General features: G+C 47.5%; 1 protein-coding gene across 1 annotated transcript in view; it reads left to right on the forward strand.

The window, feature by feature from the left end:
• The window catches only part of LOC146822234 (porwaprin-c-like), a 153,682-nt gene extending 133,439 nt beyond the window's left edge, over positions 1-20,243 (forward strand). The window contains exons 2-4 of the mRNA XM_085609440.1: positions 1,412-1,558; positions 5,095-5,241; positions 19,686-20,243. Of these exons, the coding sequence (XP_085465566.1) occupies positions 1,412-1,558; positions 5,095-5,241; positions 19,686-19,702 (311 nt within the window). The 3' untranslated portion in view covers positions 19,703-20,243. The remainder of the gene's footprint in view (positions 1-1,411; positions 1,559-5,094; positions 5,242-19,685) is intronic.
• The last annotated feature ends 2,923 nt before the right edge of the window (positions 20,244-23,166 follow it).

Genomic DNA, 23,166 nt, shown 5'->3' on the forward strand with positions numbered 1-23,166 from the left:
AAAGCTCCATACGTGAAGTACACCCTAAAAATAAAAACTTTGGGGCAGATTTATGTTAGACTTGCGCCACTTTTACGCCGCCGTTGCGTCACTTTGGTGACGCAGCGGCGGCGTAAACCCTGCGCCATGTTGCACCCTATTTACATCTCCATGGATGCGTCACGGTGTAAAGCCCTGCGCCACATTAAACCTGCGTCAGGTTTAATTTATGCAGGGTGGGCGTTCCAGCGGAAAAAGCCTCGGAAAAGTGACGCATTTCACTCAGTCACTTTTCCAACGCTGCTGTGTCAAAACCTTGCGCCTGCTTGAAGCAGGCGTAAGGCATGACGCAGCATGTAAGGTATGGGCAGCCCCTAAACATTGCTGGAGTTGCGTCGTGCTTGCGACACGACTCCAGCAATGCGCCGCCCTTACGCCATCAGATGCGTCACGCATCTGTTTATCCTTGCGCCACGATGCGCTGCATTGTAAATGCGGCGCATCTGTGGTGGCGCAAAGGTAAACTTGCGTGACGCATCTTTCCTGGCGCATCCCTGCTGATTTGCAGGGATGCGCCAGGAAACATAAATCTGCCCCTTTGACTTTCTCAAAGTCAACAATTTCGTCCCCTTCCCATGTCTACCGTTTCTGGTATTGGTATTGAGCCATATGTATAATTCATATAAAAGAAAATGACCTATAGGGTTTGCGGCAGGTTGCTTTCAGGGCACATAACAGTACAAAATCTGCAACACTCTGGGTGATGGATAATGTCCTCCACATTTTCAATAAATGTCACCTTGGGCTCCCCATCCTACTGGAAATAGCTATAGTTGACTATCTAATTCGCCTTGCACTCAAAGACCTGCCTTATCTCCTGAGATTGAGACATACTGTGAACTGGCGGTGGGAACAGTGCTAAAGTTAGAGAGGGGGATGTGCAGCTAGGATAGTGTGCTGTGCACTTATCATGATGCTTCTACAAGATCTCAAATGCTGATTATCATAAGTGATGTCATAGGTCGAACCATTTTCCTGTCATTCAAGATGGTATGTATGTGTATAAAGTGAGCACTGAGGTGGCAAAGTAAGGCTGGCACAATCTGAACATTTTGACAACAAATTAACTGAAGCTCTTCTTTTCCTAACTAAAGCATTTCCTTACTATGAATCACAAACAAACACAGACAAACAGACAGATGAGCACACCCACACACAGACTCACAAACACACTCCCAATGCATGCTTCTCGCTTGTGTTGCTGACAGCGGTCACCTATAGCTGTGTATCATGAATCCTTGATATCTTTGTTCCATAGGGGTCAGTGGGCTCAGATATAATAGCTATACTCACCTACAGTATGTCATCTGGTGTTACTGCTTGGATGTCTCATTCATTCCCTTTATAAACCAGGGATCCCTTTCTCTCACAGCTAAACCAGGAATATGCTCAATTACCCGTTCTTCCTGTGTTAGATCCGAACACCGCTCGTGCTACAATGACGCTGACTGTCCCGGATCACAAAAGTGCTGTTACATAAATTGTCGATGGATGTGTGCACCCCCAGAAGTCATGCTTGGTAAGACATTTATTTGATGAATAATTTTACATCTCAATAGAGATCTTTAAAGTCTTGTTCTGAACCACTCTGAGTCTGATTGCTTTGGAGATGTCATCCGGACACTTCGGGGTAGAAAACCACGGGCTAGAGTTCAGCCAGGTTATGTGGAATTTGAATGGTATTTCCAATGGTGTTATGTTTTCTAGTAAACCTGTTTGCTATAAAATAACACAGAAGTCCCTGCTGTCAGGCGAGCCTCAGAGCGGATCTGGTTTAAGCAAGAACCTCTTGCACGATGACGTTCTGCACTGAGATGACTGTGGGATGAGGGTGGTGTGTGCATTAACTCAGATTAATTCTGCTTTGGCGGCATTTGCTCTCCATCTGATTGGGGTAGTGTTTGTGCATATAGCTCATTAATTGGATTTTTGATAGTCATGGTTGGGAACACTACGGTTGCAGCTTGTAGATGTTTCCCACACAATGGTAGAGTTGGGTCACCCTGCAGCCACCAGTCACTACGGCAGTGGTCCAGGAAGTGAATGATGATATTGTGTACATGGAAGGATTTGCAAGAACAGGTTCAGGACTCTGTGAAAATTCTCAAATGTACATTTGGGATATGAGTTTTAAAAAATAAACCTATGTTTTTTTTGCTATGAAATTTATATGCAATGACAACTTACTCTAGCTTATGTGTTGCAAGAATCCTTAACACTTTCCAATCATGTGCAATGGCTAATATAAGAAATAAATGCATTTCTCACATTTGTTGACCGGTGAGGATCCCTTTAGATTTTTATTTTCCATCTAGAAAATCTTGACTTGCAATTTGCTGATATCTTTTGGGCTTTAGAAAATATATTCCATAGAAAACGTGAGGCACAACATGCGATGTAATAAATGGAATGATCTGAGGAGGTGTGGGGGGGTCACAGAGGTGCAAAAAAGTAGGTTTGACAGTAGAAAAAACGTTCAAAACCAGGTGTTGTGACTGAATGTGAGTTTACAAAATACGCAGCAGCCATTTTAGTTTGCAGATACCGATCTCCTTCTTGTGAGCTGTAGATCATGCTTGAATTTTGATTTGCTAAAGCACTAAAAAAATAGACTCACACAGTTCTCTCCATGAATAGACATCTGCGCACCACCATCCACTCACAGGTACACTCATGTACTCAATGAAGCGCACTCACATAGATCAACACCTGGGGAAAGACATTCACAAAATGCCACTGACTCACATGCAAACTGTCATTTGAGTCATACTCATGCTCACAGACTCATTCGCACAGAAACGCACTCAGAGGCACATAGACCAGACATCAGCACACCTCCACTGACTTAGGTGCACACTCATGTACCTACAGGCACAGCGTGGATATTATAGACACACTGGGAAACAAATGTGTATGTTCCCACAAACTCAAAAACACTCTCACTTCCTTAGAAGCATAGCCACATATACCAAGGAGCAAACACAGGGAAACACACTCAACACTGGACCTTAGTCTTACACACGCTCACTTACCTATAAGTATAAGCTCATAATCAGAGGCGCACACTGAAAATGGATTCATTCGCTGACCACTTCGAACTTAGACACACACTCAAATACTCATAGGCACACACAAACACATACACACACCCACATACAAAGACTCACTTAGACATGTACTTTCAAACACGAAGATCCAGATTTGCGGACAGAGGTACACTTGGGGATGTGATTTGCACGCCTCTACTGAGTCAGACACATACTCTTAGGGGCAGACTGACATACAGGGACATAATTAGGGTATGCCATTTAGTCATACACACAGATGGAAATATTACTCAGAGGCAAACACGGGGCACACATTTGCACACTACCATTGACTTAGACACACACTCACTTACTGATTGGCAGAGACTCACTCAGGTGCACACAGCAAGACACTTATCAGCTCACCGCTACTGACTCAGAGACACTCTCAGGTACTTCTAAGTCTAGACTCATATGCTTACAGGCACACACAGGGACACACATTAGTGCACTAACACTTAGTCATAAACACATTTACATAGGGTCATAATAAGAGGCACGTAATACATCTCTACCACTGACTAAGACACTTTCTCACATACTCATTCACACACATACAGGCACACACACACACACAAACATACAGAGGCTGCCTCAGAAATGCACTTAAAAACTCATGGCCACAGACCTGCACACAGAGGCACACTAAGGGACATGCAATTACACAGACAGCACTCAAGTATTCATAAGCGCAGACTCACACTCAGATGTACACCTAGAGACCTATAGTTTTACAATACCATTGAGTCAGACACATCCTCATATGCTCTTAGAAGCATATTGAAATAAAGAGATTTACTCAGAGACCACCACTTAGTCACACACACTGTATTGTACGCATTGCTGCAAACACATGCACTGAGGTAGACACTGGTACACAGACTTGCATACCACCACTGAGTTAAATACACACTTACATACACATAGACACTGGCTGACGCTCAGATGCACACACATAAACACAAATTAATATGCTGCCACTTAGCCATACAAACGCACACATGCCCATAGTCACAGAGTCATAATCACAGGCAATAGTTAGCAATAGATTCATTCATCACTACTGACTTAAATACGTACACACACACACACACACATACAAGCTGACTGACATTTCCTCGCCAAGTCATGGGCACACATAGCACAACAGACAGGATCACACATTTGCAAATCCCCACTGACTCAGGCACATACACTCACATTCTCATAGGTGCAGACTGATACTTAGCTGCATACACTGGGAAATGGATTTGCACAACACTGACTCAGACATACACTCATGTAATCAGAGGGGCAGACACACACACAGAGGCTGACCTTTCAATAAAGGTCACCTCAGGCTCCCCAGCCTTCTGGAATTAGCTGAAACATTAAATATAGTTGACTATCTAGATCATCCTGACACTCAAAGACCTGCCTTATCTCATGAGATTGGGACATACTGTGAATTGGTGGTGAGAACCGTGCTAAAGTTAGAGAAGTGGAATGTGCAGCTAGAATAGTGTGCTATGCACTTATGATGCTTCGGAAATGTCTTCCATGCTTACTATCATCTGATGTCATAGTTCAAGCTGTTTTCTCATCATTCAAGATGGTACGTATGTGTATAAAGTGAGCGCTGAGGTGGCAAAGTAAGGCTGGCACAACATAAACAGCTTGACAACAAATTAACTGAAGCTCTTCTGTTCCTAACAAAAGCACTTCCTTACCATCCATCACATAAACAAACAGACATGCTGACAGGTGAGCACACTCACACACACAAACACACTCCCAATGCATGCTTCTGTGAACAGTGACTTGTTTGTGTTGTTGGACAGCAGTCAGCTATAGCTGTGTATCATGAAGCCTTTACATCTTTCATCCATAGGGGTCAGTGAACTCAGATATAATAGCTAGGGGACCTACAGTATGTCAGCTGGTGCTCAATTCATTCTCTTTATAAACTGGTGATCCTTTTCTCTTACAGAAAAACAAGGAGTATGCCCAATGAACACTGGTGCCTGTATACGAATTGAACCCCCTTTGTGCCACAGTGACTTTGAATGTTCGGGACCATTCAAGTGCTGTTACGAAAATTGTCAGATGACGTGCGTACTCCCATTAGGAATGACTGGTATGACATTTACTTGATAAAAAAATGTTAACTCTGAGTAGAGCTCTATTGGAACCAACACTTTCTGGTTGGTTAAGGGAATACCCCTGCCAGGCAAACCCTTCTACTCCTGACAGGGGCGGGTGATTACACACACTGTATAACCTGCGCTCACCATTGGGTAGCTTGGCACTGAGCAGTCAGACTTACCACAGAGGCAATGTATAAAGCATTGGAACAGCACTCACTCACGATAATTACCTTGAGCATCACAAAAGAGACTTCACACGTGATGGGTGTAAATAACGTTTGTATTCAAGACACAAAATAATCAACACAGCATAAACACCATGTATCTCTGGGCATCAATCACATTTGGAATTATTATTCGCAATACTAGCTCCAAGAGTGTTCAAATGACATCAGCAATATATACACTTGGGTAAGATCCTATTCTACACCCCCCCCCACAGTGCTTTTATGCGGTGCAACATGTTGTCCACCCCAGGCCCACCCTAGCAATTCTTATAATTCAATACCACACAGTTAGAGGGTGCACCCCAGGTCACAAAAATATCATATATATGTATATACGCAGAATGGTACCACGTTTTTGCAGCACCATGGACACAGGCCACCCGGGTAAAACCATTGTCAAATATAATGCTCTTCTAACAAGAAATCAACATGTAAGTCAAACCTCCGGCCAGTGTCCTGAATCACAGGCAGTCCAGAGACTGTCACTCTCGCTCTGTATGGAATGCACTTGCACAAGTAGGCACCAAGCACCCTAATGCCTTGCAACTGTTACCCAGCAGGTCAATTGATAACACACCGCAGATACCATGACCTCCAATCCTCCTTCCACTCTCCAACTCACTCTGACTATCCTACATCCCCTGATGGGAGACACCTCCTACTCCCCCCGGGCACTAGGCCCTACATGGCAGAAGTCACTCTTAGTGAGGGCCTCAGGGTAGCAGGCGGAGGTAGGTAGCAGGATTAATTAGAAGGCAGTGGCCACATGGGGGTTCGGCAGCCACTCAAAGTTCACCCACAGGATGCGGAGCAGAAACAGGCAGAGGGTAATAGTCGGTCACACCAAAGGGGTCCACAAGGGCTGTCAGGCACCAGCCCAGTTCTGCAAAGCACCGTGGGGGACAAGCAGTTCTTGACCCCCTTCAGATCATTCTCGGAATCATTCCTTCTGTCAATCACTCTCAACACCCAGGCCTGAGCTGGGCAATTCTACCTGGCAACACAATGTCATTAGGGAATGCCGGGTGAGGAGAGGGCAGTTGATCTGCCATGCTGAGGGCCAAAAGGGGAACAATCATTGAATGGAGAATGACACAGGGGTAGGGGGGCCTCTCAGAAGAAGGAGGCACGCCATCAGGTACACCAGGCAATCCGGGCACAATATCTGGTGCGCGATGATACGGGTCACACCAGACTGTTCCAGTAACACACAACAAAGAGTTGTAAATTCTGTACCTCCCTGGAAATTAGGCACAACATCTGGTGCACGTTGATATTGGGCGCACCAAACAGGTCCGGTCACACACACTAACACAAGATCAGCAATGCCTCATGAGATAGAATGAAGCACTACTACAGTTACGCCCCCACCTCCAAGGGTCACATCCTGTGAATCGTACACCGCACGCAATGAGCATGCAGTTGGCATTTCACACAAGAGCAATGCTGCAGATAGATGAAGCGGGCCATGCTGGATCCCGCAACCAGTGATTCTGCTCATGGTTACCAATGTCCCCACGATGCAGGCGCCACATGCCTTAGATGAGGGCAAGCATCTGGGGCTCCGCAAAAGGCAATCTGGCACCAGGCACAATTCTTAGTTCCACATTCATCGCACTACCAGTTGAATCCAGCAATGTGGGCACTTGAGAGGGTACTATCATCCAGGTGTCAAAAGCAGACTGTGTGGGTCCCTCGTAGGAAATCTTTGATGTCCCTGTGACCTCCGCAAGAACAAGGTGCAAGTCAACAAGCCCTTGTAGAGCACACTTTAGGGTGCCACACAGCAGTAGGCATTTGGCCCAGGCCATTCACCATTCAGGAAGGGTATGCAGTCCCTTTCAATGGCAGTAATCCTTGTGCACAACTATACTCCTCTGGCAGTGTGCACCATGCAGTTCCAGGTTCTCCAGTCCTGCATCCCCACAAGCGCTTCTCTGCCCTACTGAAGTATGGGACCAGTATACTGTAGTGTGACCTTGAAGTTGCGGGTGGTTCAAAGGGCCTTTGAACCACATTTGGCTCCCCTAGATTTCAGTCCTGTCTGCCATGAGGCCGTTGAATGCAGATCGTAAACTGTAGTGAGGCAATGCTCTGGCTCCAGAGGCCAAGTGTCAAAACATCTTTCTCCAACCTATCAAGCCAGGCCCGCAAATGGCAAAAGTCTGTCATTTCAGTTCCATGCCCAGTGTTTTATAGCTGTCACTGGGAAATGGCCAGCTATGCTCCCCCATCTCCAGTGTGGACTGGAGCTCAGCACAGAGGCACACAAAGCCCACTTTCTAGTAGTGTTACAACAAACAAATGATGGACGGAATGCTGACAATGCATACATTCTCCCCCAGTCAAGAGATCTGGGTTAAATCCATCGTTTTTTTGCCCACTACACCACCCCAGTTCAGACATGGCCATATGCAAATCAGTCTTGACCCTGTGCCTCATGGGAACAGTCCAGCCCGAACTGCCAAGCCATGTCTTCCCTGGACCGGAATCAAGCATCCTAGGACCGGTTTCTGGCTATCAGCCGTCATCAGCCAGGATAGCTTGACTCCAGTGGCGTAGTGAGCACGGGTCCCACGTCTGGGAATACCCATCCCACTTAGGGCGAAAAGCGTTACAACAAACAAATGATGGACGGAATGCTGACAATGCATACATTCTCCCCCAGTCAAGAGATCTGGGTTAAATCCATCGTTTTTTTGCCCACTACACCACCCCAGTTCAGACATGGCCATATGCAAATCAGTCTTGACCCTGTGCCTCAGACAGAAGTAATGCAGGACGTATGAAAGGCAAAAAAGAGAGACATTCAGTGCAGCTAATTAGGTGAGCCAAAAGCCTCCCTAAATAGAAGCGTTTTTAACAGCTTCCTAAAACGCAGGAGATTTACTTCTCTCCGAAGTGGTTCTGGAAGTTTATTCCATATCTGTGGAACCAGAACCGAGAAGGATCTCCCACCTTTGGTTGCTAGCTTATATCGGGGGCAAACCAAAAGCTGAGAGTCAGAGGACCTAAGAATTTGTCTAGACATGGCTTGGCAGTTCGGGCTGGACTGTTCCCATGAGGCACAGGGTCAAAACTGATTTGCATATGGCCATGTCTAAACTGGGGTGGCGTAGTGGGCAAAAGAACGATGGATTTAACCCAGATCTCTTGACTGGGGGAGAATGTCTGCATTGTCAGCATTCCGTCAATCATTTGTTTGTTGTAACGCTTTTCGCCCTAAGTGGGATGGGTATTCCCAGACGTGGGACCCGTGCTCACTACGCCACTGGAGTAAAGCTATCCTGGCTGATGACGGCTGATAGCCAGAAACCGGTCCTAGGATGCTTGATTCCGGTCCAGGGAAGACATGGCTTGGCAGTTCGGGCTGGACTGTTCCCATGAGGCACAGGGTCAAAACTGATTTGCATATGGCCATGTCTAAACTGGGGTGGCGTAGTGGGCAAAAGAACGATGGATTTAACCCAGATCTCTTGACTGGGGGAGAATGTCTGCATTGTCAGCATTCCGTCCATCATTTGTTTGTTGTAACGCTTTTCGCCCTAAGTGGGATGGGTATTCCCAGACGTGGGACCCGTGCTCACTACGCCACTGGAGTAAAGCTATCCTGGCTGATGACGGCTGATAGCCAGAAACCGGTCCTAGGATGCTTGATTCCGGTCCAGGGAAGACATGGCTTGGCAGTTCGGGCTGGACTGTTCCCATGAGGCACAGGGTCAAAACTGATTTGCATATGGCCATGTCTAAACTGGGGTGGCGTAGTGGGCAAAAGAACGATGGATTTAACCCAGATCTCTTGACTGGGGGAGAATGTCTGCATTGTCAGCATTCCGTCCATCATTTGTTTGTTGTAACGCTTTTCGCCCTAAGTGGGATGGGTATTCCCAGACGTGGGACCCGTGCTCACTACGCCACTGGAGTAAAGCTATCCTGGCTGATGACGGCTGATAGCCAGAAACCGGTCCTAGGATGCTTGATTCCGATCCAGGGAAGACATGGCTTGGCAGTTCGGGCTGGACTGTTCCCATGAGGCACAGGGTCAAAACTGATTTGCATATGGCCATGTCTAAACTGGGGTGGCGTAGTGGGCAAAAGAACGATGGATTTAACCCAGATCTCTTGACTGGGGGAGAATGTCTGCATTGTCAGCATTCCGTCCATCATTTGTTTGTTGTAACGCTTTTCGCCCTAAGTGGGATGGGTATTCCCAGACGTGGGACCCGTGCTCACTACGCCACTGGAGTAAAGCTATCCTGGCTGATGACGGCTGATAGCCAGAAACCGGTCCTAGGATGCTTGATTCCGGTCCAGGGAAGACATGGCTTGGCAGTTCGGGCTGGACTGTTCCCATGAGGCACAGGGTCAAAACTGATTTGCATATGGCCATGTCTAAACTGGGGTGGCGTAGTGGGCAAAAGAACGATGGATTTAACCCAGATCTCTTGACTGGGGGAGAATGTCTGCATTGTCAGCATTCCGTCCATCATTTGTTTGTTGTAACGCTTTTCGCCCTAAGTGGGATGGGTATTCCCAGACGTGGGACCCGTGCTCACTACGCCACTGGAGTAAAGCTATCCTGGCTGATGACGGCTGATAGCCAGAAACCGGTCCTAGGATGCTTGATTCCGGTCCAGGGAAGACATGGCTTGGCAGTTCGGGCTGGACTGTTCCCATGAGGCACAGGGTCAAAACTGATTTGCATATGGCCATGTCTAAACTGGGGTGGCGTAGTGGGCAAAAGAACGATGGATTTAACCCAGATCTCTTGACTGGGGGAGAATGTCTGCATTGTCAGCATTCCGTCCATCATTTGTTTGTTGTAACGCTTTTCGCCCTAAGTGGGATGGGTATTCCCAGACGTGGGACCCGCGCTCACTACGCCACTGGAGTAAAGCTATCCTGGCTGATGACGGCTGATAGCCAGAAACCGGTCCTAGGATGCTTGATTCCGGTCCAGGGAAGACATGGCTTGGCAGTTCGGGCTGGACTGTTCCCATGAGGCACAGGGTCAAAACTGATTTGCATATGGCCATGTCTAAACTGGGGTGGCGTAGTGGGCAAAAGAACGATGGATTTAACCCAGATCTCTTGACTGGGGGAGAATGTCTGCATTGTCAGCATTCCGTCCATCATTTGTTTGTTGTAACGCTTTTCGCCCTAAGTGGGATGGGTATTCCCAGACGTGGGACCCGTGCTCACTACGCCACTGGAGTAAAGCTATCCTGGCTGATGACGGCTGATAGCCAGAAACCGGTCCTAGGATGCTTGATTCCGGTCCAGGGAAGACATGGCTTGGCAGTTCGGGCTGGACTGTTCCCATGAGGCACAGGGTCAAAACTGATTTGCATATGGCCATGTCTAAACTGGGGTGGCGTAGTGGGCAAAAGAACGATGGATTTAACCCAGATCTCTTGACTGGGGGAGAATGTCTGCATTGTCAGCATTCCGTCCATCATTTGTTTGTTGTAACGCTTTTCGCCCTAAGTGGGATGGGTATTCCCAGACGTGGGACCTGTGCTCACTACGCCACTGGAGTAAAGCTATCCTGGCTGATGACGGCTGATAGCCAGAAACCGGTCCTAGGATGCTTGATTCCGGTCCAGGGAAGACATGGCTTGGCAGTTCGGGCTGGACTGTTCCCATGAGGCACAGGGTCAAAACTGATTTGCATATGGCCATGTCTAAACTGGGGTGGCGTAGTGGGCAAAAGAACGATGGATTTAACCCAGATCTCTTGACTGGGGGAGAATGTCTGCATTGTCAGCATTCCGTCCATCATTTGTTTGTTGTAACGCTTTTCGCCCTAAGTGGGATGGGTATTCCCAGACGTGGGACCCGTGCTCACTACGCCACTGGAGTAAAGCTATCCTGGCTGATGACGGCTGATAGCCAGAAACCGGTCCTAGGATGCTTGATTCCGGTCCAGGGAAGACATGGCGTGGCAGTTCGGGCTGGACTGTTCCCATGAGGCACAGGGTCAAAACTGATTTGCATATGGCCATGTCTAAACTGGGGTGGCGTAGTGGGCAAAAGAACGATGGATTTAACCCAGATCTCTTGACTGGGGGAGAATGTCTGCATTGTCAGCATTCCGTCCATCATTTGTTTGTTGTAACGCTTTTCGCCCTAAGTGGGATGGGTATTCCCAGACGTGGGACCCGTGCTCACTACGCCACTGGAGTAAAGCTATCCTGGCTGATGACGGCTGATAGCCAGAAACCGGTCCTAGGATGCTTGATTCCGGTCCAGGGAAGACATGGCTTGGCAGTTCGGGCTGGACTGTTCCCATGAGGCACAGGGTCAAAACTGATTTGCATATGGCCATGTCTAAACTGGGTTGGCGTAGTGGGCAAAAGAACGATGGATTTAACCCAGATCTCTTGACTGGGGGAGAATGTCTGCATTGTCAGCATTCCGTCCATCATTTGTTTGTTGTAACGCTTTTCGCCCTAAGTGGGATGGGTATTCCCAGACGTGGGACCCGTGCTCACTACGCCACTGGAGTAAAGCTATCCTGGCTGATGACGGCTGATAGCCAGAAACCGGTCCTAGGATGCTTGATTCCGGTCCAGGGAAGACATGGCTTGGCAGTTCGGGCTGGACTGTTCCCATGAGGCACAGGGTCAAAACTGATTTGCATATGGCCATGTCTAAACTGGGGTGGCGTAGTGGGCAAAAGAACGATGGATTTAACCCAGATCTCTTGACTGGGGGAGAATGTCTGCATTGTCAGCATTCCGTCCATCATTTGTTTGTTGTAACGCTTTTCGCCCTAAGTGGGATGGGTATTCCCAGACGTGGGACCCGTGCTCACTACGCCACTGGAGTAAAGCTATCCTGGCTGATGACGGCTGATAGCCAGAAACCGGTCCTAGGATGCTTGATTCCGGTCCAGGGAAGACATGGCTTGGCAGTTCGGGCTGGACTGTTCCCATGAGGCACAGGGTCAAAACTGATTTGCATATGGCCATGTCTAAACTGGGGTGGCGTAGTGGGCAAAAGAACGATGGATTTAACCCAGATCTCTTGACTGGGGGAGAATGTCTGCATTGTCAGCATTCCGTCCATCATTTGTTTGTTGTAACGCTTTTCGCCCTAAGTGGGATGGGTATTCCCAGACGTGGGACCCGCGCTCACTACGCCACTGGAGTAAAGCTATCCTGGCTGATGACGGCTGATAGCCAGAAACCGGTCCTAGGATGCTTGATTCCGGTCCAGGGAAGACATGGCTTGGCAGTTCGGGCTGGACTGTTCCCATGAGGCACAGGGTCAAAACTGATTTGCATATGGCCATGTCTAAACTGGGGTGGCGTAGTGGGCAAAAGAACGATGGATTTAACCCAGATCTCTTGACTGGGGGAGAATGTCTGCATTGTCAGCATTCCGTCCATCATTTGTTTGTTGTAACGCTTTTCGCCCTAAGTGGGATGGGTATTCCCAGACGTGGGACCCGTGCTCACTACGCCACTGGAGTAAAGCTATCCTGGCTGATGACGGCTGATAGCCAGAAACCGGTCCTAGGATGCTTGATTCCGGTCCAGGGAAGACATGGCTTGGCAGTTCGGGCTGGACTGTTCCCATGAGGCACAGGGTCAAAACTGATTTGCATATGGCCATGTCTAAACTGGGGTGGCGTAGTGGGCAAAAGAACGATGGATTTAACCCAGATCTCTTGACTGGGGGAGAATGTCTGCATTGTCAGCATTCCGTCCATCATTTGTTTGTTGTAACGCTTTTCGCCCTAAGTGGGATGGGTATTCCCAGACGTGGGACCCGTGCTCACTACGCCACTGGAGTAAAGCTATCCTGGCTGATGACGGCTGATAGCCAGAAACCGGTCCTAGGATGCTTGATTCCGGTCCAGGGAAGACATGGCTTGGCAGTTCGGGCTGGACTGTTCCCATGAGGCACAGGGTCAAAACTGATTTGCATATGGCCATGTCTAAACTGGGGTGGCGTAGTGGGCAAAAGAACGATGGATTTAACCCAGATCTCTTGACTGGGGGAGAATGTCTGCATTGTCAGCATTCCGTCCATCATTTGTTTGTTGTAACGCTTTTCGCCCTAAGTGGGATGGGTATTCCCAGACGTGGGACCCGTGCTCACTACGCCACTGGAGTAAAGCTATCCTGGCTGATGACGGCTGATAGCCAGAAACCGGTCCTAGGATGCTTGATTCCGGTCCAGGGAAGACATGGCGTGGCAGTTCGGGCTGGACTGTTCCCATGAGGCACAGGGTCAAAACTGATTTGCATATGGCCATGTCTAAACTGGGGTGGCGTAGTGGGCAAAAGAACGATGGATTTAACCCAGATCTCTTGACTGGGGGAGAATGTCTGCATTGTCAGCATTCCGTCCATCATTTGTTTGTTGTAACGCTTTTCGCCCTAAGTGGGATGGGTATTCCCAGACGTGGGACCCGTGCTCACTACGCCACTGGAGTAAAGCTATCCTGGCTGATGACGGCTGATAGCCAGAAACCGGTCCTAGGATGCTTGATTCCGGTCCAGGGAAGACATGGCTTGGCAGTTCGGGCTGGACTGTTCCCATGAGGCACAGGGTCAAAACTGATTTGCATATGGCCATGTCTAAACTGGGTTGGCGTAGTGGGCAAAAGAACGATGGATTTAACCCAGATCTCTTGACTGGGGGAGAATGTCTGCATTGTCAGCATTCCGTCCATCATTTGTTTGTTGTAACGCTTTTCGCCCTAAGTGGGATGGGTATTCCCAGACGTGGGACCCGTGCTCACTACGCCACTGGAGTAAAGCTATCCTGGCTGATGACGGCTGATAGCCAGAAACCGGTCCTAGGATGCTTGATTCCGGTCCAGGGAAGACATGGCTTGGCAGTTCGGGCTGGACTGTTCCCATGAGGCACAGGGTCAAAACTGATTTGCATATGGCCATGTCTAAACTGGGGTGGCGTAGTGGGCAAAAGAACGATGGATTTAACCCAGATCTCTTGACTGGGGGAGAATGTCTGCATTGTCAGCATTCCGTCCATCATTTGTTTGTTGTAACGCTTTTCGCCCTAAGTGGGATGGGTATTCCCAGACGTGGGACCCGTGCTCACTACGCCACTGGAGTAAAGCTATCCTGGCTGATGACGGCTGATAGCCAGAAACCGGTCCTAGGATGCTTGATTCCGGTCCAGGGAAGACATGGCTTGGCAGTTCGGGCTGGACTGTTCCCATGAGGCACAGGGTCAAAACTGATTTGCATATGGCCATGTCTAAACTGGGGTGGCGTAGTGGGCAAAAGAACGATGGATTTAACCCAGATCTCTTGACTGGGGGAGAATGTCTGCATTGTCAGCATTCCGTCCATCATTTGTTTGTTGTAACGCTTTTCGCCCTAAGTGGGATGGGTATTCCCAGACGTGGGACCCGTGCTCACTACGCCACTGGAGTAAAGCTATCCTGGCTGATGACGGCTGATAGCCAGAAACCGGTCCTAGGATGCTTGATTCCGGTCCAGGGAAGACATGGCTTGGCAGTTCGGGCTGGACTGTTCCCATGAGGCACAGGGTCAAAACTGATTTGCATATGGCCATGTCTAAACTGGGGTGGCGTAGTGGGCAAAAGAACGATGGATTTAACCCAGATCTCTTGACTGGGGGAGAATGTCTGCATTGTCAGCATTCCGTCCATCATTTGTTTGTTGTAACGCTTTTCGCCCTAAGTGGGATGGGTATTCCCAGACGTGGGACCCGTGCTCACTACGCCACTGGAGTAAAGCTATCCTGGCTGATGACGGCTGATAGCCAGAAACCGGTCCTAGGATTCTTGATTCCGGTCCAGGGAAGACATGGCTTGGCAGTTCGGGCTGGACTGTTCCCATGAGGCACAGGGTCAAAACTGATTTGCATATGGCCATGTCTAAACTGGGGTGGCGTAGTGGGCAAAAGAACGATGGATTTAACCCAGATCTCTTGACTGGGGGAGAATGTCTGCATTGTCAGCATTCCGTCCATCATTTGTTTGTTGTAACGCTTTTCGCCCTAAGTGGGATGGGTATTCCCAGACGTGGGACCCGTGCTCACTACGCCACTGGAGTAAAGCTATCCTGGCTGATGACGGCTGATAGCCAGAAACCGGTCCTAGGATGCTTGATTCCGGTCCAGGGAAGACATGGCTTGGCAGTTCGGGCTGGACTGTTCCCATGAGGCACAGGGTCAAAACTGATTTGCATATGGCCATGTCTAAACTGGGGTGGCGTAGTGGGCAAAAGAACGATGGATTTAACCCAGATCTCTTGACTGGGGGAGAATGTCTGCATTGTCAGCATTCCGTCCATCATTTGTTTGTTGTAACGCTTTTCGCCCTAAGTGGGATGGGTATTCCCAGACGTGGGACCCGTGCTCACTACGCCACTGGAGTAAAGCTATCCTGGCTGATGACGGCTGATAGCCAGAAACCGGTCCTAGGATGCTTGATTCCGGTCCAGGGAAGACATGGCTTGGCAGTTCGGGCTGGACTGTTCCCATGAGGCACAGGGTCAAAACTGATTTGCATATGGCCATGTCTAAACTGGGGTGGCGTAGTGGGCAAAAGAACGATGGATTTAACCCAGATCTCTTGACTGGGGGAGAATGTCTGCATTGTCAGCATTCCGTCCATCATTTGTTTGTTGTAACGCTTTTCGCCCTAAGTGGGATGGGTATTCCCAGACGTGGGACCCGTGCTCACTACGCCACTGGAGTAAAGCTATCCTGGCTGATGACGGCTGATAGCCAGAAACCGGTCCTAGGATGCTTGATTCCGGTCCAGGGAAGACATGGCTTAGCAGTTCGGGCTGAACTGTTCCCATGAGGCACAGGGTCAAAACTGATTTGCATATGGCCATGTCTAAACTGGGGTGGCGTAGTGGGCAAAAGAACGATGGATTTAACCCAGATCTCTTGACTGGGGGAGAATGTCTGCATTGTCAGCATTCCGTCCATCATTTGTTTGTTGTAACGCTTTTCGCCCTAAGTGGGATGGGTATTCCCAGACGTGGGACCCGTGCTCACTACGCCACTGGAGTAAAGCTATCCTGGCTGATGACGGCTGATAGCCAGAAACCGGTCCTAGGATGCTTGATTCCGGTCCAGGGAAGACATGGCTTGGCAGTTCGGGCTGGACTGTTCCCATGAGGCACAGGGTCAAAACTGATTTGCATATGGCCATGTCTAAACTGGGGTGGCGTAGTGGGCAAAAGAACGATGGATTTAACCCAGATCTCTTGACTGGGGGAGAATGTCTGCATTGTCAGCATTCCGTCCATCATTTGTTTGTTGTACCACTTTCTAGTAGTGGCATTTCTACGTGAATCATGAAAAAGTCATCTTTAACACTGGAAAGGGGTTGTCACCATGAATCCAATGATAGGAAACATTATAAGGGCGCTCCACTTCAATCTCCAATTCCAGCCTGAAATAATTTCAACCAATCCCCCATGTTAGCCTATGGGAAGAGCAAACATCATAGGCAGTGAAAATACACATGGCTATTCCTCACTTCCTGGGCAGGGAACACGCACGTGTAGTTGCCCTGCCTTTCACCTACCATTTGCTTCACCCCTTAAGACGCACCGTCGGGGTGCTCTGGTGGTAGTGAAAGGTCCTCTCAGGATGGCTAATGACTTATACAGGCCTGCCTGTGTTGTCGCGCAATTGTGCGCACAAAGACCTGCAAGGACAGGTTGGATACATGTTTTATAAACACCATCGATGCAAAAGCACACCAGCCTGCAATAGCAGGCTGTACATGCATTTAGCGACTCCATTGGTGCAAATGCACACACCAAACTGTAATGACAAGCTGGACACATTTTTTAGAAACACCATTGGTGCAAAGCGCACACAAGCCTGCACCGGCAGGCTGGATGCGTTTTTAGAGGCACCATCTGTGCACAGCTGCACACCAGCCTGCAATGGCAGGCTGGACACAGGTTTTAAAACATTATAGGTTCAAGTACACACACTAGCCTGCGATGGCAGGCCTGACCTATGTTTAGAAACCTCGAGTAAGCACCACTTCCTAATGTGTGTAGGAAGAGCATGCACACTTTTGCACTGGATTTACAGTGGGAAAGTTCCCCAGGGCCTACAGCCACAACTAGGAAATCAGCCACACCCGGTTGGTGTTCCATGGGGAGAGCCGACCCCCTCAGTAGGGAAAACCCACATGGGGGGGTTAGCCCCCACCCAGGAAGTGCCCACGTAAATGTACCTACCCGGCCAGTCACCTACACCGGTTTGGTGGTAGTAAACTTCCCCCACAGGGTTAGCTACAGAGTGAGACAGGCCAACCTCATCATGAGACATTTTTGAAAGGCTATTCTGGAGGGTGGCACCACCAGTGAGGAGTCCCCCTATTTGCCAGTGTAGCACCCGCCCGAGGTATGTGGTGTACCTTTTTACAGTAATAGGTGTATTTCATAAAGCGGCAAAGTGCACACCTGATATCATTATTTTTTCCATATTTTTCTTTCTTCCAACATAACGATCGAGTGCAACCCAGGAGCATGGTCAGCCCGGCCACGCAATTGAGATATATGCACAAGAACCTGGAGTGGAACACCACCCCACTGGATGCACGGCTATTTTTATTTGCAGGATAAGGCCTGGATTGGCATTCTTGCAGCATTAAGCATATAGCAATAATGTAAGCGTCTCCGTTGTGACATGAGATGAAGAATTGATAAAGCCTGGATTACTTGGAAGAAAAACAATAACAATTGGTGAAACATGAACTTTGTGGCATTTGTATTTGCAAAGGAAAATAGCTGTGCATCCGGTGGGGCTGTGTTCCACTCCAGGTTCTTGTACCTTTTCACAGGGCACTCACAGGTACAACACCTAAACCAATCAATTATGCATCCTATCCTGGCATGTGTAGGAAGAGCGTGCACATTTTCCCACTGCGGTACAGTGGGAAATTGCCCAGAGTCCTAAGGTCATGGAAAGAGAGTTGTCATAAACTAGCAGGACAAAAAGCAATGTTTTAGGGAAATCACCCCTAAGAAGGGCCATGTCCAACAAGATCTTTAATGTCTTGTTTCAAAATACTCTGATAATGTTGGCGATGCCACCGGGTCACTTTGGAGTAGAGGACCACAGGCTAGAGTTATAGCCAGGATATGTGCAAGGTGAAGGGTATTTACTGTAGTATCATAATACTGAGGGGCCGTGACAAGTCCACTCAGAAGACAGATATGAAATGTCATCAAGAGAGTAGAAGTCTGCTTCACTTTTTAGATGGAGATGCAAGGTTTAAACAAAACACACCTGTTCCAATGACACCAATTAGTAGCTCAGAGCACATTACACTTGTTGGCTCATTATCTAACCCCATTTGACCAGAAACTGACTGTGGGTGGCAAACCTGAGCCTAAAAAGGTCTGAGAATCAGCTGCAAACATTTGTGCTGGCTAAGTATTGTTTGCATCACATGTTACACAGTAAACTTTGGATGAAGCAATGATGCCAATCTCAGGTACTTCTGGGCACAGTGCCAGACTATGAATGACCCCTGTGTCTTTCAGATTGATAGTGACAGGTCAGTGCAGGTATCAGGTATCTGGAGATGCTGCAGAGCAGAGCCCTATCTCCTAAGATAAGGTGCTGTTTCCCCTCTCTCTATGCTGCTGCACTTTAGAGCAAGGGAGGGTGCAGTCTGTCAAGCACAGTCCTAGTACAAAAACTAGTCTTTAATACTTCCCCCTTTGTATGTTTGCTGCACAGTGCAGCACAGATGCAAAGTAGGAAATAATGTGGAGTATTTTAAAACGTGTTCCATTCCACTGGTACGCCTGCCTCGAGAATGTCTGATTTGTTGGTGCAAATCCTGGCTGTGCACAAACATCGGTAAAGGTTTGTGTGAGTATCAGGTGTCCTTGCACGGGGATATCCCGTTACCAGGCATGGGATGCTATGTTGACACAAAGTACTGCAAAGTAGCTCACAGTCTTACTTTAGGCCACATTCCAAAGCCAATCATGGTTTATGTTGGGAAAGAAATACCACCCTAACACTTGGTGCTGGGATTGCGTCACTTTTGCAAACAAATATTAGTACATCTGGGCCTAAATGCATTATTTTGTTAATGTATGCACCTTAAGAATTAGGATTGCACTCATGTTGAATGTATTCAGTCTAACAAGTGAAGTGATTCCTCTCACAGCCATCTCTCTTCTTAATGTGTTGCTCATTTCTTCTAGGGTTTGCTCCAGAATAAGACTGAAGTCCCTGCTGTCAGATGAGCCTCAGAGCGGACCTGCTTTAAGCAAGAACCTCTTGCACGATGACGTTCTGCACTGGGATGACTGTGGGATGAGGGTGGTGTGTGCATTAACTTAGATTAATTCTGCTTCCCTGGCATTTGCAATGCATCTGATTGGGGCAGTGTGTGTGGATATAGCTCAGTAATAGAATTATTGATAGTGATTTTCAGGAACACTATGGTTGCAGCTTGTAGATGTTTCCCACACAGTGGTAGAGTTGTTCATCAGTCACTAGGACAGAGGTCCAGGAAGTGTCTGATATTGTGTACACGAAAGGATTTGCAAGTACAGGTTCACACACACCTGCGGATACAGGACTCTATGAACACTCTCAAATGTACATTGTGGATATGGGTTTTAAATATAAATGTATGGGTTTTGTGCTATAAAACGTGTATGCAATGGAAACTTGATATAGCTAATGTGTTGCAAAAAGGCTTAGCACTTTGCAATCATGTGTAATTGCTCATATAAGAAATAAATGCATTTCTCACATGTGTTGCTGTGGTGCTTGTTAAGCTGCAATGTCATGGCGCTTGTGTCATTCACAGTGATCATGTTACACAGTTATTGTGTAGTTTCGGTTCAGCTGCACTTTCAATTGTAAAGGAACTTTTTGCTTTGCCTGTAACAGATCTGCATCAACATTGGGCACTGGTGAAGTTCAGAAGAAAATTCAGTGCAATTTAGTGCAAGTGAATAAAAGTTAGGGGGGGTTAAAAAAGAATTGGTTTCCCATATTAGGTTGCAACCTAGAGCACTTAACGGATTTACACCAAAATTAAAGTCAAACTATCCTTTGACAATATTTGTAGTAGTTTGGTATAAATATTTTTAAGAGACATAAGCATTTAAAAATGGAGCTGGTTGGTCTTCAAAGGTTTACAAATGTGGGGTATTTTTGCCCTTTACAATTGTGATTCTCTGATTTGAGACTCCTGTCAATCATATTTGAATTTTTTGACAAATGTAATGGCTGGTGAGTGAAGATACTTTTATATTTTTTGTTACCATCTAGAAAATCCCAAATTGCATTTGAATGACATCTTTTGGGCCCTAGAAAATACATTCCAGAGATAAGGGGAGGCACACCAGTAGAAAAACCCTAGAAAACCAGCCACATGTAGTGACGTAATGTGAGTTTACAAAATGCAGCAGCCATTCTAGATAGCAGATACCGAGCTCTACTTTGTGAGTTCCAGATCACGCTTAAATCGTGACTTGCATAGACATTAAAAAAATACTCACACACTGTCCTCTCCATCAAAAGACATCTACATAACAGCATCCCCTCGCAGGTACACTCATGTACTCAATGAAGCACACTCATACAGAGCAACACCCTGGGAGACACATTCACAAAATGTCACTGACTCACATGCATATTTGCATAATCATTAGAAGGAGACTAAGAAATTGAGCGCACATACACAAAGCGTCACTTGAGTCATACTCACACTCATAGACTAATTGGCACGGACACATACTCAGAGGCCCACGCGGACATCGACAAACCACCACTGAATCACGTGCACACTGTACGTACAAGCACAGAGTGGAAATTATAGACACACAGAAATGGATATTCATTCCACCACCTACTCAGAAATCCATGCATACTCAAAGGTGAAGAAACGCGTGTGGAGGCTGACTTAAACATGTGCTCTTACAGTCATAGGTGCAGACAAACACACAGATGCTCAATCAGGGGCAAGCATTGGCACACCACTACTGAGTCATGGACTCATGCAGGTCCTCATAGACATACATACATATTGGAAGGCACACACATTTACACATCACCACTGAGTCATGGACTCATGCAGGTCCTCACAGACAAAGATACATATTGGAAGGCACACACATTTACACATCACCACTGAGTGAGGCTTATATCTACAATCTCTTAGGTGCAGTCTGACATACAAAAAATGGATTACTCAGGGACAACAATTTAGCCATAGACACAGTGACATACGCATTGGTGCAAATACATACTCAGACACACATTGCACACCACTATTGACTCATATGCTCATAGACACATACTCACACTCAAAGGCACAAACTTAGAAACACATTTGCACACTTCCACAAACTCAACACACACTCACTTACTCATAGGCATGGACACATATCCTAAGGCACAAACAAAGGGAAACACATTCAACAACCCTCCCTCTTCAAAGCCTACATGTCCCCCTTGGCCATCATCGTCAGATCCCACGGACTAAACATTGTATCCTACGCAGATAACACCCAGCTCATCCTACTGCACTCAGAAGATCCAGCCAACACAAGAACTAGCTTCCACAGGTGCATGATGAGCACGGCCAACTGGATGAAGGACAGCTGCCTGAAGTTCAACATGAACAAAACAGAAATGCTGATCTTCAGCAACATCACTCCTTGGAATGACTACTGGACCATTACCCAAACCGAGCCACCACACCAGAAACCTCTGCATAATCCTGGACAGCAAACTGACCATGAAGTCCCAGATCAACGCAGTCACCACTGTCTGCGTTCGCACACTTCCCATATTATGATAAATCTTCAAAATGGCTCTCCCCTGAGCACCCAATGTATGATCATTCAGGCCTAATCACCAGCTGATTAGGTTATCGCAACACACTCCATGCTGGGATAAACACACACCTTCTGCATAGACTCCAGACCATATAGAACCCCACTTTCAAACTCATATTTGACCTCCCCAGACAGACCACCTGACCCCCCACCTTAAAACTCCACTGGCTCCCCATACAGAAGAGATGCTAATTCACGGGGATGATCCAAGCATACAAAGCACTAAACTACCAAGGACAAGCCTACATCAACCATCGGCTGAACTTCCACCACCCTACCAGACAACTAAGGTCTGTCTCCCTTTCATTTGTCCAAGCCCCCTCATTCACCTATGCAACAGCAGAAAACACGTCATTTCCTACCTCGTGGCAAAAACCTGGAATGACATCCAACTGCAGCTATGGAGTACCATCTTACTACTGGAATTCCGGAGACCATTCAGGACCTGGCTGTTCAACCGAGTTACCTGGAAGATCCTGGCTCTCAAGCACTTGGATACCCTCAAGGATGATTAGCTGCACTATATAAATTCACTTGATTGACTGATTGAACACTGCCACTTAGTCCTATACACACTCACTTACTTATAGGTGCAGGTTCATAATCAGAGGCACACACTGGAAAATGGATTCCTTAAACCACCACCACTAACTAAGATACACACTTACATACACACATGCAAAGACTCATTTAGACATGAACTCCAAAACACACAGACCCAGATTCACAGACAAAAGACACCCTTGATGAGGATGAAGGCAAGAGAACCCTGCAGCCTCTTCCAGGGACAACTTCACACCTTCACAAAAAGGCTGAAGTTTCTGGCAGT

Source organism: Triturus cristatus, chromosome 6, assembly GCF_964204655.1.
Source record: "Triturus cristatus chromosome 6, aTriCri1.1, whole genome shotgun sequence".
NCBI classification, from domain to species: Eukaryota; Metazoa; Chordata; class Amphibia; order Caudata; family Salamandridae; genus Triturus; species Triturus cristatus.